The sequence below is a fragment of the Hemibagrus wyckioides genome, linkage group LG01 (genome assembly GCF_019097595.1).
Source record: "Hemibagrus wyckioides isolate EC202008001 linkage group LG01, SWU_Hwy_1.0, whole genome shotgun sequence".
Taxonomy (NCBI): Eukaryota; Metazoa; Chordata; class Actinopteri; order Siluriformes; family Bagridae; genus Hemibagrus; species Hemibagrus wyckioides.
Window position 1 is genome coordinate 21325278 of NC_080710.1, and position 17801 is coordinate 21343078.

Below are 17801 nucleotides of genomic sequence, written 5' to 3' on the forward strand. Positions count from 1 at the left end.
GTGCCGTGTGTATTTGAGTTTGATCCTCTGTTGAGGTGTAGTGCACTGGAATAAAAATGTTTCTTCATCATTAAGGGCTAGTTATCTTTAATAAGGCATAATATGATCATTGATGACTCTGTGCTCTGTTTGTCCTCAGGCACAACGTCATGTGACTGATCTGTATGAAGACCTGAGAGATGGACATAACTTGATCTCTCTGCTGGAGGTGCTTTCCGGAGAGACACTGGTGAGCCTCAATGCCCTGTATACAGTTCCACTGAATGACTCTGTTTACTGTCTGCAGCCCAACTCCAACAACCAGCACTAACTCTATACCCAGAATCCCTTGTCCCCAGAAGTGATGCTGAGCTAGTCCTCAAACAAGCTTAGGCCATTAAAATCACTTTTATCTATAATAAAATGTTTTCTTAATCATTTGCAAACTTAAATCGATCTGAATCTATTGGGATCTCATCAAATAAACTTCATCTATGCTTTTTTTAAAATGTATTTATTCTAAATGTTTTAAGTTATTATCCAGAAACAAGGATTTAACTGCTAATACAAATCCTGAATCACACCCAAAACCAAGACACTGGGTTTCAGATGACGTTTGCAAACTTTTTGTTCTCTGCTGACTTGATGCCATGCTTCAGTGCCGCTTTTCCTCTTGGCCGTAACACATTAACCTCACGGTCCACTCTATGCCTTTATCTCATTGAACTGTGTGGCACCTGTGTGACTCCTTCTCTTCCTTCTTTGCCTCCATCTCCTTCAATCCCTTCCTATCTCTGTGTGCTGACCTTTGACCTCTGCCCTGTGGGCTTTGCCTCCTCTCTTTTCACTGCTCTTGCTGGGCTAGTCGAGGGAGAGGGACGTTGTGAGGAACTTGCGGTTGGTGAGTGGGTTTGTTATTTAGATCTCTTTTTCTTTATGTGATAGCATGGGTGCATCAGCGGACAGCCGTTACATGAGCTCTTGTCAAAAAGTTCGGGTGACTTTTTAAAGATTGTTTAAGTGTAATGAAAGAAATGCATTAGTACACTGAAGATTTTAAAGATAAAGTGGTGTTAATTTGCTTAAAATGGATTGTTTTAATGCCACATTAAAGTTTAACATCAGAATCTTTTAAGATTTTTTATAGTAGGTTAAAGGTTTTATGTAAGTTTACTTATACTATAGTGTCCGGTTCACCAGACCCATCCTGAGTATGTTATTTAAAAAGACATGAATGATCTGAATGCCACTAACAGGATTATTGGCTTGATTGTTGCATGAATTATTGGTGCTTTTTTTCTTCTCTTTTCATCGATCTGAACCTCGAGTTCATGTTTTGGGTGTGTAACCAATGTGGCAGATGTATCAACCAATCAATATTTGTCATTATGGTTATACTTACCAACAATTGGCCTAAACCTCCATGAAAAGTTGCACTTGAATGCTTATCTGTTTGTTGACCTTGTTGACAGCTTTATATCTCTGAGTGAAACTCAGCATTTGTTCAAACATGTCTTTCACTTTTTATTGCATGAGTATGGCCTATGGTTTCCATGTCTTTAAAAATTTACAAGTTTTTTTTTTTGTCTCATGTTTGTCTTCCTCCATGTACACTTTACCTTTATTCCTTCAGCCTCGAGAAAAAGGACGCATGCGATTCCATAAACTTCAGAATGTACAGATAGCACTGGACTTTCTCAAACACCGACAGGTAAGACAGCATGTACTCTATAAAAGTATCGATCCTTTTAAACTCTTCTTTTATATATTAACAAAAAATATACAGTAGTCATAGTTACATTTCTCATGAATCCTGCTATTTTGTTTCTCTTCCAATCCTAGGTCAAGTTGGTGAACATTAGGAATGATGACATCGCAGATGGAAACCCCAAGCTTACGCTGGGGCTCATATGGACCATCATCCTCCACTTCCAGGTTTCCTCTTCTGTCAGTGTTAAGTTCCTTTACCATTTACCTCCGCCGCCTTTATCCTGTCCAGTCTGGGGAAATCATTTGGAAGTCACTATTCTGGTGGTTTTTGGTGGTTTGGGTCAAATGGCATTTAATTAATCATTTCCTTACATGAATTTCTTCTTTCTTTACTAAGGAAGTGGGCAATCATGGGTTTGGTTATTGGAATCAAATCTAAATGCAATTATTATGGAAATGCAAAAAGTTAACTACACATGTCTTGAGACATGGCCATTTTTTTTCCAGTGTTTTTTCTGGTGACAGATTTCCCATCTTAATTCACTTTTCCATGCCTGAATCTGTGATGAGTCACATATCCTGTGCTGTAGGGAGGACCAGTATTTGGATGTGGAGAATGTATCAGGAGAACATCTCTAGGTGAAGACTGATGGCCAGCATGAGGGAATTTCGGATGATTCATTTGTTATTGTCTCATGTAGCATGGGACTTAAAATTTAATCAGATATCTGTTCCCAGGCTGGAGCTTGCCCTTCAAAAGTGTAATCTCATGACCCATGGCTAAGTACACAAACATGTTTTCAGATGAAAATGCCCGTTTGATGCCATTGATTTGACATTAAAACCATTTTAGCCAATTGCATTTGTCCCTTTAGTGTGATTTTAATTCCTAATCCTTGGCCAAAACAGATTCCCCATTTAGCAGTGCCAAATTCTTTTAGTTTTCCAGTATCCCCCAGTGCTAGGAATATCAGTTCCTTTAAGGTGCTTAACATAAGGGCCCGGAGGTTAATGGTAATTGCTGGAACTTTGTAGTATAGTGCATGCATGTATATGGTGTGATTTATTAAAATCTTTCAGTGATCTTTTTGATAATCTTTCATGCTGGTATTCTGTAAAAATATTATTAATTTTGGATATTTTCATGTTCAAACTACACTTTTGTTAAATCACTGCATTTTTGGTATTTGATAGATTTCAGACATCCAGGTCAATGGGCAGTCTGATGACATGTCAGCTAAGGAAAAGCTGCTCCTGTGGTCACAGCGTATGGTAGAGGGATACCCGAACCTCCGCTGTGACAACTTCACCACCAGCTGGCGGGATGGCAAGCTCTTCAATGCTGTTATTCACAGACATAAGTAAGTGCTCACAATACTTGTGACATTCAGGAACTAGTTTTTGTGGTATTAAATTAGTAATAAGCTTGGATTAGTCTTAAAAGCAATAAACGTGTATTTTGAAGAATAAGAAAAGCATGAATGTTATTTTAGAGATTACATAACACAGCAAATGGTCTTTATTCTCAATAGACAAAAAAGAGGGAGTGGCCGAATGAACAGGAGTGAAAAAAATGTGGTTTAATGTTATAGAGTTAAAGAGTTAAATGGTTTAGGGTGCGGTCCATGGGGCGTCTTTATAAAAGAAAAGACAGTCATCCCCGTAGGGAACCTTTTTTGTGAAGCATTAACATGTACCTGCAAAGCTTGAGTCCTACCTTTTCAGAGCGAGAGCAAGAGCTTGATGTTTTTGTCAGGCAGGAACAGAGCTGCAGAAAGATCGAGAACGTTTCTATCGCCATGTTTTCTTTCGTTTCTCTTGGAACTGCTGTTGTGCCTGTTTTAGTGACTGGAATATGTATTTCCGTATTTGATTTTGTGCCTATGGAGTTTCGGATATCTTGTTAAAAAAGGGTTTTGGGTAAGCCGTACTGAATGCAGCTGTAAATTAGAAGAGGAAGGACTGCTGTGAAGGCGTTTTGGACTTGGTGGGACTTGGTGCACCTAGATCGTAAAGACAGCAAGAACAGCACAAGGCAACTTCACTTATGACTAGCAAGGGATTATGTTGCTTGAACATCTGGATTGTTCTTGTGTCGAGAAATAATTCATGAAGAAATTGCTGTGCCTTGAAATATAACAGCTATGCTAAAGAAGCCCTGAACATTTCGTCATCTGTTCTACTTAGTGCTGATTCTAAGAGGCACAATGTTCAGTTTAAAGAGGAAGCTGTCACTTAAGAAGCGTCGGGCAAGCAGCAGCAGTAACTCAGTGAGTGACGCTGAAGACCGTGTGGTCATGGTGTGTGAGGAGATTCCCTCCGAGATCTCTGTAGACTCAGGTAGAGGCTCTAACAGCGCAGGAACTCGCTCCAGTGAAGGCTCCTCAACAGGCGATGCTGATAATGGCCATAGTTGGAGCTCTTTTAGCATCTCTCCTAAGCTTTCACTCAGGATGGAAGATGGAAGCAATGGTTCTGTCTCAGTACCCAACCCTGGTGATCATTATGCTGTCCGTTCCACTCTACACGTCAAAGAGTTATACCGGTCTGAACTCTCAATTCCATCTTTATTTCTCTATCCTGTTAGACTGAATGTTGTGAATACATTGACATCAGCCAAGGTGATGAGTATGTGGTTGAGATTTAAAGCTTTGAGTCATGTTTGGGGTATCATTTTGTTTAATTTTGCCTTGTGTTGAGGTATACATCTTTTTGAATATGTCATTATATATAAATTAAGTGGGCTCTTTCTGTTTAATGAGTGACATGTCAGGAATAGCTGTGTGCCTCAGGAGACAGCTAAAAGATTTATGGGGCAGGTGGTCCCTGAATGTGCAGCTATTACTGTCCTGGTTTGTCCATACCAGAACCAGCTATGAGATTTTCCTCTATTGATATATAGTAACACACATCCTGAGAATTTGGATGAAATCCTTTATTTACAGTATACTGTTTTCTTTTACTTAAAGTGTTTGGGGGGAAAAACACACATACACAAATTCAACACAGTTCCTTTGGGATCAATAAAGTTTATCTTATCTTCTCAAATGACATTAGCTACTAATGCAGTATAAGCATTAATTATTGACTATGCACCAGTGCTACACACACCTCTCATATTTACACATGCTTCTTTGCATTCTTTCAGTCCCAGACTTATCGATATGGGAAAAGTGTACCGCCAGACCAACCTGGAGAACCTGGAGCAAGCTTTCACTGTGGCTGAAAAAGATCTCGGTGTCACACGTCTACTCGACCCAGAGGGTACAGTTTGAACTTAATGCTCACTTTTCTAACATTTAAATTTCACGCCTTCATCACATCCAGTGAGATTCTTTGTTTATCATGGTATAGACTATAATACATAATTGCTCACATTACACACAGAATCTCAGAGGATGTAATATTTACATTAAGTCTCATTTTCAATTTTCAATGAAGTAAAAATTGCAGATTATATTAATTGTTGTAGATTTCAGTATCATATGACATTGGAAGGAACTGTGAATATTATAATTCTGTAACTTAAGTCTACGATTGGTTGCCTGACTGAATACTGAATCACTGATCAGAAATGTGTTTTTATTTGGAAAAACCTTTTACTTTAAATTGGCTGATATTTTTCCAGATGTTGATGTGCCTCACCCTGATGAGAAGTCCATCATCACATACGTGTCCTCGCTCTATGATGCCATGCCTCGTGCTCTCGATGCTCATGATGGTGTCAGAATCAGTGTAAGTTTTATGTCCATACATGCTTTTAATTGCATGAATGAATTTTGTAGCTTTAGAAATGATTGTCTATCACCTGAGCTCTGAAAGATTTTTGCCTCTTCACAGTATTTCTCCACCTCCTTATGTTTACGATTAGAGCAGACGAGGCAGTTTACATCTAATTAACAGAGTGTGATATGTGTTAGTGAGTTAGTAGTGGTACTAAAAGGGTGCTGTGTCTGTTGTTGAGCTGCTGTGTGTGTGTGTGCAGGAGCTAGAGCTGCGCTGGAAGGAGTACTATGAACTGGTCACCATTCTTCTTCAGTGGATCAGACACCACATTGTGATCTTCGAGGAGAGGAAGTTCCCTGCCAGCTATGAGGAGATTGAGGTGAGGTTATACATATACATATTACACACTGATTTGCTTTGAACAGAGTGTGTTGCACAATAAGATGTACTTTAATATCTGATATATATTTGGACTATTTCTGTTATGGAGCATTATTAGTTGTCATGCAACTTGTTGCTAATTGTTTATATAGTGTCTTGTGAGAAAAACAATAGTCGAAAGACCCAATGAGAATTGCTTCTGCATGTTGGCTTATGAAAGGAGTCATTGCTGTGACTGAGTGAGTGAGTCATGTTATTCAATAGTACTTTAAACAATGCAGGTTTGTGTGCCTGCCTGCTTGACTGTAAGCGTCCTATGATCCTCCCTTTTAAGGGTGTGGCATTTCTCTGGAAAAAAAAAAAAATTCAGCATAACCTCTAGGCAGGTTTCTTTTCTCCTAAGCTGAGAAAGCCTCAGTGCCACTCCCTATTGCATGAGTAACTGTGTAGTTGGCGTCTCCAAAAAAACATACTTTTCTTTACCCGCTTTCAATTTTTTTTATCTGCTGCTTACAAAAACATCATCTACGTTTATTTATTCCTTTTAGCTGATACTTTTAAGCCGCATTAAAAAAAATCGTAGGGGCAGAATGAAGACCTGTAGCTGGTGAAGGAGCTGTATTAAATTTAGTTGCAATTGGAACATAAGGGTTTTTTTGCATTTTTTGCATAGTTTTTGTTTTTTCTTTAACTGATGTTCTTACTTACATTTTATGAATATCTCTTAAACTTAAATTTTTTTAAATATAATTAAATATTAAATATTTTAACCAGTGCCACACTAATATTGGTACTACCTATTTATTTATTTATTTATTTATTTATTTATTTATTAAACAATGTGACTATAAATAATCATGTTTTGATTTCCATCTTATAGCAAAAGAAATGAATTCTTTACCTCTTTAGTAACTTCGCTGCCGTAAACTGAGCACTGGCTTAGAGCAGTGTCTACCTGACACCAGTCTGACTCATTTCTTAATCTTCTGTGCATGAAGAAAACAACCCTTTAATCCAGATAGTACTAGTGCCCCAGTTAAATAACTCTATTATATGTGATAAAAAATGTTTTGTTGTTGAATTACAGATCCTGTGGCGTCAGTTTTTGAGGTTTAAAGAGTCTGAACTTCCAGCCAAAGAGTCAGACAAGGACCGTTCCAAACTTATTTATCAATCCTTTGAGGTTCGTGTCATGTTTCCAAATGTCATTTGACAAATGCATTGTGCTGTGCTAAGTATTTTGCTGTTAACAATACGTTATACCTGAACAGAGTGCAGTGCAGAGCGGTCAGATCAAAGTGCCCCCTGGTTACCACCCTATTGACGTCGAGAAGGAATGGGGCAGACTTCATGTGGCCATACTAGAAAGAGAGCGACTGCTTAGAACTGAGTTTGAGAGGTGAGCTAGAGCATGAAGCTTACAGAAATGCTGTGTGTGTAGACGTATTTTTCACAGTGTGTTTAGATGAGCCTTCATTGCAGTTCTGTGTAGTGGGATTGATTTGTGAGCTTCTTGAATATTTGTCTGAAGAGTCTGTGACTCCTCTGCTACATATATTAGCCGTTTTCTTCGGAAAGATAAAGCTCTTCGGTATAATAAATAGGAAGAACCTGCTATCATGTTTTTTGTTTCAATTAGAATATTAGAAAATGTAGATATTTGTCATACAAGAAAATGAAAAACAGATAATGCAGTAACTTTAATTTGCCCTGGACAAAAGTACAATAGAGAATTATGAAGATATTACATTATGGAGATTGATAACTGAATCACCCCATAAGATAGTAATCATTTATATGGATAGAGATTCTGGATAGGGTTGGTCCCCTGTCACAAGACATGAGAATGAGTGAGTAATGTAGCTCAGAGCAAAGCTCCTTTCATAACAGAACATTATGGAATGGCTGAGCAGGCACTCCAGACACTTAGCTCAGTCCTGTTCGCAGTTTGGTGCGGCAGAGTCCTCTAAACAAGCCAAGACAATGAGGGACGAGTGTGGGACTGGTGTCTTTCATTGTGGATAAAGGGGTTTTTTAGACTTAGTGATGGCATTCGTGACAGATCCACATGGGTTAGAATATTTACTTCAACCAGGGAAGCTGTGAGTGTCTACTGATGTTTATATTACAGTGGTATATAATTGTGCATTCCTGATAAATGTTGTTTTTTTATCTTATTGTCTATTTGGTCAATGTATTATTTATCAATAATCCAAAACAGGAAGCACTGATTTCGCTAAATTGTGAAATATTTTTTGTGATGCAGGTTAGAGCGTCTCCAGAGGATAGTTAGTAAGGTGCAGATGGAGTCTGGTGTGTGTGAGGAGCAGCTCAACCAGATGGAGAACCTTCTACAATCGGTGAGTGAATATTAGATCATTTATGCTTCTGACTCTTCCCTGTATCCTCTCAGTTTTCATTAAGAGTGCATTTTCTTGTATTCTGCTGTAGGATATCCGACTGTTAAATACAGGCAAACCAGCCCAGCACTCACTTGAAGTTGACAGAGGGTTAGACAAGGCTGACGGCTTGATCCGTCTGCTCTTCAACGATGTCCAGATTCTTAAAGATGGGCGCCACCTACAGGCTGAACAGATGTACCGCAGGTGTGACAATAATTTAAATTAGATTACATGTTAACTTAATTGGGATTCTTTTAATTGAGATTTATTAAGAAAATTAAAAATAACTCTAAGTTTTCTTCACCTAGGGTTTACCGTCTTCATGAGCGTCTGGTGAATCTGCGCAGTGACTATAATTTGAGACTCAAGGCAGCAGCCCCTACTATGCGCCCTCAGGCCCCTCTGGATGATGTGACTCTGCGCTATGCCCAGGATCTCCTGGCGTGGGTGGAAGAGAACCAGCGCAGGATTGAAACTGCAGAGTGGGGTTCAGACCTGCCCACTGTGGAGTCCCAACTGGGTAGCCATAGAGGCCTTCATCAAACAGTGGAGGACTTTAAGGCCAAGATAGAGCGTGCACGAACTGATGAGGTAATATATTACTAGTTAATGAAAATAAGCATTTGTTCAATATTACTTTGGCAGAAATATTGCATATAAATTACAAGCAAGTTCTAGGAGTTGAGCTGATTATTCAGTGTAGAAAGCAAAGATGGGGAAAGTTCGAGTTTGGCGATGGAAGAGACTAATTTTTAGTATGCTTTATCCGTATGGACAACAAAAGGAGGCTGTCTCTGTGTTACATGGTGGTAGGAGATTTAGAGATATAAAAAAGTTTTATATAAAAAAGTTTTTATATGTTTAAATTTGTACCTTAGAAGAACTGTTGCTCCACCCCTGCTTTTAACAAAAGTAATTTTGCCTTAATGTTCTACAGGTGAATCCATGTTTCTTTAAAACTGCTTTTTAACCATGATTATTGTTAAAATAAAAATAAAATTTAAAAATGTGTCTTGAAGGAAGGGGGATATAAGATATAAGAAGTGAGGGAAAAGGAGATAAATGATGTGCCTTGTCAGTGTACTCTCAGATTTTAACACTGGTCTTTTATCTATCTGTAATGGTTCCTCTGATACAGAAGTCATGTCTCTTGTATATCTTATGTATATGCATGAAAGATTATAGTAGACATCAGAGCATTATTTCATAAGTCATAATGCAAAATGCTCAACAACACTAACAAAAGAGAAGCCTAGGTAGACAGGAATTATTACGCTAATTAAATGCATGTGGTAAGGACAATGTAGAAATCTGTCTCTAAATGCAGTAGACTCTACAAATACAAATGCAGTCTGCATAGTTCTCATGTCAGTCACAGTATACTTGTCCTACTCTTCGAAAGATGTTTAAAATACAGATTTTCTTTTAAAAAAATAACATCATATTTCCTGAATATTTCAGAGCCAGCTGTCTCCTGCCAGCAAGAGTACATACAGAGAGTATCTAGCCAAACTGGACCTTCAGTATGCTAAGCTTCTGGTGAGTATTATTCTTTCAGTTACCTTTCATATAATTGTTTCGTTACAGAAAGTGTCAGTGATGTGATTGTGTTTGTTTGTGTTCAGAACTCATCTAAGTCTCGCCTGAGGCACCTTGATCAGCTCCATGCTTTCGTCAGTGCTGCCACTAAAGAGCTCATGTGGCTCAATGATAAGGAGGAGGAAGAGGTCAACTTTGACTGGAGTGACCGTAACACTAACATGACAGCAAAGAAAGAGAACTACTCTGTAAGACAGATATAGGCAATTCTTTAAATGACATTTTATATTTTATGAATTTTAGTGAGAGTTTACAGTTGTCTTGATTTGGGTTTGCATCATAACACATTGGTTGTGTTTCAGGGACTAATGCGGGAGCTGGAGCTTCGGGAGAAGAAGATCAACGACATCCAGGCCACTGGAGACAGACTCATTAAGGACGGTCATCCAGGCAGAAAGACTGTTGAGGTAAGTTTATTTGGATGAGATATTGTGCAGTTAGGGGTGTGTGTGTGTGTATGTGTATGTTTGTGTGTTTCATTCATACTCATTCTTTGTACCAGGCTTTCACCGCAGCCCTGCAAACCCAGTGGAGTTGGATCCTTCAGCTTTGCTGCTGTATTGAGGCTCATCTCAAAGAGAACACTGCATACTATCAGGTCAGCAAATCTAGTTCTTATTTAATTATGACACCCTGGTATGTGGGGGAGTTGTTGAGGACACAGGCTTCTGAGATTGATTAAATTTATGCCAGGCTCTTCAGCAAGTCTCTTAAAACAGAAAACACAGTTTCTACGCTGACGACTTAGTCCTGAATCATTGTAAGATGAAATTGAGTTGACTTTTTCCCATTCTTCTGTTTTTTTCAGTTCTTTGCTGATGTCAAAGAAGCAGATGAGAAGATCAAGAGGATGCAAGACAACATGAAGAAGAAGTACACATGCGATCGCTCTACCACCTCCACCCGTCTGGAGGACCTGCTACAGGATGCTGTGGTTGGTATCTCCTGCATTTTATTAACTTGTACAGGCTTTATTAAATATAGATTCTCACACTGTGTCATTTCTGTCAGGATGAGAAGGAGCAGCTGAACGAGTTTAGAACTCACATGGCTAGCCTCAACAAGAGAGCCAAGAGCATCATCCAGCTTAAACCTCGCAATCCCACCACCCCCATTAAAGGCAAGCTGCCAATCCAGGCAGTGTGTGACTTTAAACAGATGGAGGTTAGTAGTAAAAGCACCTGCACCCTTATCAAATCACATATCCCTCTACTTCTTGCTCAGGCTTTTTCTTTTTTGGTTCTGAACAGATCACTGTGCACAAAGGAGAAGAGTGTGCCCTTCTCAACAACTCTCAACCTTATAAATGGAAGGTCCTTAACCATTCAGGCAATGAGTCTACTGTACCTTCTGTGTGCTTCATTGTGCCACCAGTGAACAAAGAGGCTGTAGAGAGTGTGTCTAAGTAAGTATTAGTTATTCGACATTCAAAATCATTCCATTCAAAATCAACCATTGTTTCTTTTCAGAGTAAAGTAATTTGGGCAAGATTTCAAGATTACGGCAAGAAAGTGATATGACAAGAACCATAGATATCTGTGTTTTGTTGAGATCACAATGCTTTTAGTATTGGAATGTTTTCTATTTAAATATATGCAAATGAGGCTTTGTTTAATCAAATATGCTTACATTTCCACACCCTACAAAATCAGAACTCTAGGCTTTGGATGATGTTTAAATTAAAATGTTTACTTTACTCTCAAGAGGAAGACTTTCACAGAATAGCCAGGTGCAATCTCATTTCTTTGTTCTGTTGTTTATCCAGAAGTCATGCACTGTTATGATTTAAAAAACATCCATTTGTTTATTTATTAATTACTACAGTGTAAGAGAAGGCATTTTTCGGTAAATATGTAAATGACTAATCCCACCAAAATGATCAAAATGTTGTATCTTGAGGATCTCAACTGATATTGTATATTTCTGTGGTCGTTTAGTCTGGACACTGGTCTCCAGCAGACGACGATTCTGTGGCAGAGACTGCATGGTGATATGAAGAGCCTTCTGTCCTGGCAGTACCTGATGAGGGACATCCAGCTTATTCGCACATGGAACATCTCCATAGTCAGTTCTTGCACACTGTTTATAATATGCCTCATGCATTCTATTCTTTTCATTTCACAAGTGTTTGTATGAGCTCCAGTTTTCTTATCGATAAATTTAGCACATTTATTTCATTATAATTGAAGGGATTTGCTTTTTGAGACTAAAGGGACTAAAGGGAGATAGCCCTTAAAAATTATTCCAGCCTAATAAGATTTCAGTGAAACAAGCACCTTCTTGATAAGATTAAGATTCACCTTGGAGTATTTTTAGTGAAGAACATGAAAACATATTAACTTTTTCACTGAAATACAGAGGGCTCATTGCTTGTGCTATGTGAATTGCATTTTGGAAAAATGCTTTGACATTTCACAGGCAAATAAAGGCTTTGCATTTTTGTTCTTGTTCTTTGTTCTTCTGTAATTTAAGGAGGGAAAAACAGATTCTTGCAATGGCTTGTACTTTTTTGAAGAGAAAACTATTCAACAGCATATTATGCAACTAGCAATGATGAAAAGATATAACTTTACGCTAATATATCTTAATGTGATTGTTTTGTAGCTGAAGACCATGAAAGTGGATGAGTACAGGCAGATTTTGAGGAATCTAGATCTTCACTACCAGGACTTTTTGCGAGACACTAAGAACTCTCAACTCTTCAGCCCAGATGAGCGCATGCAGACCGAGAAAGACTACAAGAAGGCAACACTACACTATGAGGAACTGCTCCGAACTTTAGAGAAAGGTGAGCCCACCTCTCCATAATTGTTTGCCTGGAAATCTGTTTGATCAAAGTCCATCATTAGCTAAAAGAATGAATGGCAGTGAAGGTGACATTAGTTTGTACTGCGTGGTAACTGTGAAATTCACCTTGCAGGACGGCTTATCAGAGCAAAGGGTGAGTTGCATCCAGATAGGTGTAGGATGCTTTTGTAGGCAGTGATGAAAACTTTCATCAGCTCCAAAATAAAGCTCTAAACCAGATGCTTGCTTTTTGTATTGTGCTAAATACTGATATCAAGAGAGTGCATGGTTTGTCTTTCCTTTCTCACATATATAGACAAATTTGTGCTTCTCATAATTTTTTGCTGATACGCAATGACAGTCGGAGACAGTGTATATATATATATATATATATAAATGTCTTAATGAATGCAGTAATGGAAAAATATTAAGGCCAAAATTCACGTCTAACAAATTTTCTAAAGCTAGTATGTGTTTTGGTTGAGATGCAAGCATGTTGGATGTTGCATACAATGCTACATTGGGGAAAGTCTAAAGGGTAAGGTAGAAAATGTTGTATGTGTCTGCTGAATTCAGCATATGTATTTTCTTCTTTATTTAATGTTTTATTGTATGTAACATGACAAAAATAGCTGAAAGAAATTGATTTCTAGCATCAGTTTAGTTGTTTTTCCCATATTTTCAACACTTGCATGTCTCAAGCCAAAACAATTATGATATAACTACTATTTAACTGTTAACTAGTTAATTCTTGTCATGAAACATGCTAACTGTTAATCAGTTAGCTTTCCAGCAAAATAGAAATTTCACCTGGTTTTCTGAAAGTTTGTAGGGGGTTAAGTGCTGTTTTTGTTTTGGTTTGTTTGTTTGCACTTGTTTTGCCTTTGCACCAATTTACCCATAATGCTGTTTGCCGATCTGTGACAACTAGTGTATCCTTCCTACAGGCGAACAGGATGAGTCGGTGTGTAAGACCTACATCACACAGGTCAGAGACTTGCGTCTGAAAATTGAGGACTGTGAGTCTCGCACAGTGGCCCGCATTCGCCAGCCAGTGGAAAAAGACCCACTGAAGGACTGCCTCCAAAAGGCCACAGACCAGAAAGTAAGACCTGCAGAACTCTGAACTTTATGTACTCATTCATTTTATATCAGATCACCATAAATACATCTATGTTGCTCTTGCAGAAATTGCATGGGGAGCTGGAGGGCATTAAGCAGAACCTGGATAAGGTGGCTCAGAAAGCAGAAGAGGTACTCGCCTCTCCTGAGCAGACCAGCACTCCAGTCCTCCGCTCTGAGCTAGACATCACCCTGCAGAAGATGGACCATACTCACTGCTTGTCTTCAGTCTACCTCGAGAAGTAATAAGGACTTCTAGTATCTTTTAATTATCTTTTAATTTAATTGTCACCCTTCAATAACAGTTGTTTTTTAAATAAGGATATTTAATAGCACACTTGTTGTTTTAGGCTGAAGACAATAGAGCTGGTGATTCGCAATACACAAGGGGCTGAGGGCATTCTCAAAAAGTATGAGGATGAACTGCGCAAGGTTTACACCGTCCCAACAGATACCAAAGAAGTGGAGAGCTACCGTACCGAACTCAAGGTGACTGGAATGTAGTCATAATATATATATATATATTTATTTATTTATAATAGTTATTTATTGTATATATTATATATTAATGTATATATTACAAGCTAGCTGTAATGCATTTACAAACTGCCTGTTACATGTAGTTTTACATCTGCCTTTTGAAAAAAGGTGTCAAGATTTTTTTCAAAGAAGCACAAAAATGATAAAATTATTATAATAATATTTAATATTAAACCTTTTCATTGAGAGGTAGAGAAATTGCTAGTCTGGATTACAGTTTTGTAGTCAGCCTTTTTATTTGTTTTTATTAGATGGCTGCTGCTTTTCGCTTATCCAAAAAAGAGAAAGAAAAGACCTACCACTACACTTAATATTGATTTACACAAAGCATTTTTTTTTTAAAAATCTATATTTCCTGGGGACACAGTACTGTAGGCAGCTTAATCCCCCAAAACATATTTATAGGAGCTACTTATACTGCATTAATTGCAGTAATTAATTGATTCATTTATTACCTTGTATGGATGATAGACCATTGTCTCGGGGAATCAAAAGGTCTAGGAATATTGCTACATGATCACATGGCAACATTCATGTGAGCCAATAACTTAATAAATCTTCTATTTGAGAGAAGGGAGTAAAGATTTCCACAGCACACAGCCAGAAATAGGGTGGCTATATCATCAGGAAAGGCCAAGAATTCTCTGTAACGTTATTTGATCATGCATATACATGGTTGTATTATTGTTATACAGTACCTAGCCCAGTTACTTATAATTCTGATCAATAAAATCATACAAATGAGCAAGTGCATTTGAGAGTAGTTAATGAATTTAGGATTTACACATTTGTATAAATGTGCATGTTTTTTTATAAGTATCCCTATTGTCTACAGAAAATGCGCAGTGAGGCAGAGGGCAAAAAGCCCGTCTTTGATGCCCTTGAGGGAGAGCTGGCTAAAGCTACTGCCGTGAGTGAGCGCATGGCCCAGGTGCACAGAGAGAGGGATGTTGAGCTTGATCACTACAAGCAACAACTGTCCAACCTTCAGGAGCGCTGGCATGCCATATTTGCCCAGATTGACCTCCGTCAGCGCGAGCTAGAGCAACTGGGGAGGCAGCTGGGATATTATCGTGAAAGCTATGACTGGCTTATTCGCTGGATCACAGATGCTAGACAAAGACAGGAGAAAATCCAAGCCACGCCCATTGGTGACAGCAAGACCCTGAAAGAACAGCTGGCTCAAGAAAAGGTGCCATTTCTCTTCTTATTTAAAAAATCTGATAGAATTTAAGCATATGAGTCTATTGAAATATATTTCTTATTATGCTCTGGTGTATACCATGGGGGAAAATCCTTTCATCTGAGAGAGTGAATGATGTGAATTTCTGCTTTACAGAAACTTTTGGAGGAGATTGAGAAAAACAAAGATAAATGTGACGAATGCCATAAATATGCCAAGGCCTACATTGACACCATTAAGGTAAAAGCATTTTTTTATGAGATTTTATCCAAATCAAGCTTTGCTCTTATTGTATATTAACAAACATCTCTCTATTTCAGGACTATGAGCTTCAGCTGGTTGCTTACAAAGCACAGGTGGAGCCCTTGACTTCGCCATTGAAGAAAACCAAGATGGAGTCTGCCTCTGATACCATCATTCAGGAGGTGACTGAATTTCAATAACTGCTGTCTTTGTTGTCTTCATTATGATATTTTTATTTGATTGTTTTTGAATGACACTTGGTGTATGTTGATGCTTCAGACGCAATATTAAACTGTTTTTTCCTCCCTAATTAGTATGTAACTCTGAGAACTCGCTATAGTGAGTTGCTGACCTTGACCAGCCAGTACATCAAGTTCATCACAGACACACTGACCCGCCTAGAGGATGAGGAGGTGCGTGATTTGTTAAAGAGACTTACCAAACAAAAACAACACACTAACCCTGACTGTCTAGCAACTTACTCACCAACAAATCTACCTGTATTAATGTATGGATGACTGGACGTTTGGAATTATTCGGTGTTGAGGAAAGAAATATCAGTAAAAAGAAATTTGACCATCACAGACGGCAAATCCTTTGAAGAGTTGAAGAATGTATCAGAATATAATCAAATGTACAGAATTACACAGAACTTAGTAACCTCAAGATCTATGGCGAGCAACGCCACATCATAATAAAAAAAAATAATGTTGATTAATTAAAAATAAGTTAATGCTTAATACACATTTTATAAAATTGAACATATTATATATAATCATAATTAGCTAATAAATGACATCATTACAATCAAAGCTTTTCTGACATATTACATCTATTATCACATCCCCAAGCCATGCTTTAAAAGTCATTCAAGTGTGTATAAAGACTTTTCCTTTATCCTGTTCTTCTTCTACACTACTTTCTCTCAGTCAAAGCCAGAGATTCTTACCTTTCACTGAATAACAAACTTCTGTCCCCATTTCCTAACCCTAACCTTTTTTATTTCTTTGCTTCTCCTAACTGCTTGCCAGAGCTTTGTCATGATGATTGCTTATCTTGTTTGGGCACTAAAGAGGTAAAGATTTCTCTTTGCTCATGTCTTTTGGATTTTTTTCACCTTTTCTTCTCTAAAAATTGATTATGCATCATTAATTTTTTTTTAAATAAAGTGATCTAATTCTCACTTTTACAGTAACATTAGCTGTAATAATGTAGTGTAATCTGAATAGTCAGTGACAAAAGCCCACACATATGTATCACATATAATAATGTCTTTCATATTCTTCTGAAAAATGAACTGTGAGAATTAGATATATAATAATTTTATACCAAATATGCACTTTTTTCCTTTTGCTGGCTGCTTATAAATGATTTTCTGCAGTAATAAAATATAGCTGAGGCAAACACTATGCCCTGTCTTTTCTGTTGTATATACATTATATAGTATTTCCTACCCTTTTCTCCATTTACCTTTAATACCTTTTCAGCAGAAATTCCTTTCATAAGTGTCCTTTTCTTGTTCGCTTCTATTTACTTTATTTTCTATACATTTCCTATTCTTTATCATGTTTATACCATGGCCCAGTTTTTCAAATCTGATTGGTCAGAGTTTATTCATTTATTTTTATAACAATGATAGGTGTATATTAATGTACAAATTACTGTACTACTACAATTTTATAGTATACTAATTCACAGTATGGTGAATATCATATTAAAATATATCGCAAACAAACAATAAACAAACTTTATTAACAGAAAGATATATAATAGTTGAGTTGAGGTGAAGATTTTGGTAAGGAAACGTTTAGTTAAAATGTAGAGTAGGAGACTACACTGTTAGCATTTGTAGCATGAAAAGCATGTTTTAAATGTAAGGAAGAGGAAAAAAGAGAGAAGATGGTGCAGTTCACAGCTGCTAATACACAAGTTGTATTAGGGACTAATAGGTTTCATGGATATTCCACAATATTAATTTTTTTGTTTGTTTGTTTATTAGTATATAAAATATATAAACATTGCCATGGTATAAGAGCAATAAAACACACTGGGATGTGATGTTATAGAAAATGATCAGTTCCAGGGTTGTCCCTTCCATTGTTGATTATTTTCTTATAACAGTAATCCCT

General features: G+C 37.6%; 1 protein-coding gene across 3 annotated transcripts in view; it reads left to right on the plus strand.

Annotated features, from left to right (window-relative positions):
* Positions 1-17801, plus strand: part of plecb (plectin b) — a 104685-nt gene that overhangs the window by 76753 nt on the left and 10131 nt on the right. For 2 of the 3 annotated variants that reach the window (XM_058395717.1, XM_058395632.1), the window contains 28 exons: positions 140-229; positions 1613-1690; positions 1822-1914; positions 2884-3050; positions 4838-4953; positions 5318-5424; positions 5675-5794; positions 6884-6979; positions 7068-7195; positions 8063-8156; positions 8248-8402; positions 8507-8789; positions 9660-9737; positions 9824-9985; positions 10100-10204; positions 10300-10395; positions 10606-10731; positions 10809-10961; positions 11048-11202; positions 11735-11861; positions 12402-12585; positions 13532-13689; positions 13773-13948; positions 14057-14195; positions 15082-15438; positions 15586-15669; positions 15750-15854; positions 15987-16085. In XM_058395717.1, coding sequence (XP_058251700.1) covers positions 140-229; positions 1613-1690; positions 1822-1914; positions 2884-3050; positions 4838-4953; positions 5318-5424; positions 5675-5794; positions 6884-6979; positions 7068-7195; positions 8063-8156; positions 8248-8402; positions 8507-8789; positions 9660-9737; positions 9824-9985; positions 10100-10204; positions 10300-10395; positions 10606-10731; positions 10809-10961; positions 11048-11202; positions 11735-11861; positions 12402-12585; positions 13532-13689; positions 13773-13948; positions 14057-14195; positions 15082-15438; positions 15586-15669; positions 15750-15854; positions 15987-16085 — 3831 coding nt within the window. Of the gene's footprint in view, positions 1-139; positions 230-1612; positions 1691-1821; positions 1927-2883; positions 3051-4837; positions 4954-5317; positions 5425-5674; positions 5795-6883; positions 6980-7067; positions 7196-8062; positions 8157-8247; positions 8403-8506; positions 8790-9659; positions 9738-9823; positions 9986-10099; positions 10205-10299; positions 10396-10605; positions 10732-10808; positions 10962-11047; positions 11203-11734; positions 11862-12401; positions 12586-13531; positions 13690-13772; positions 13949-14056; positions 14196-15081; positions 15439-15585; positions 15670-15749; positions 15855-15986; positions 16086-17801 lie in introns of all 3 variants that reach the window. The other variant, XM_058395557.1, reaches the window with a different exon arrangement.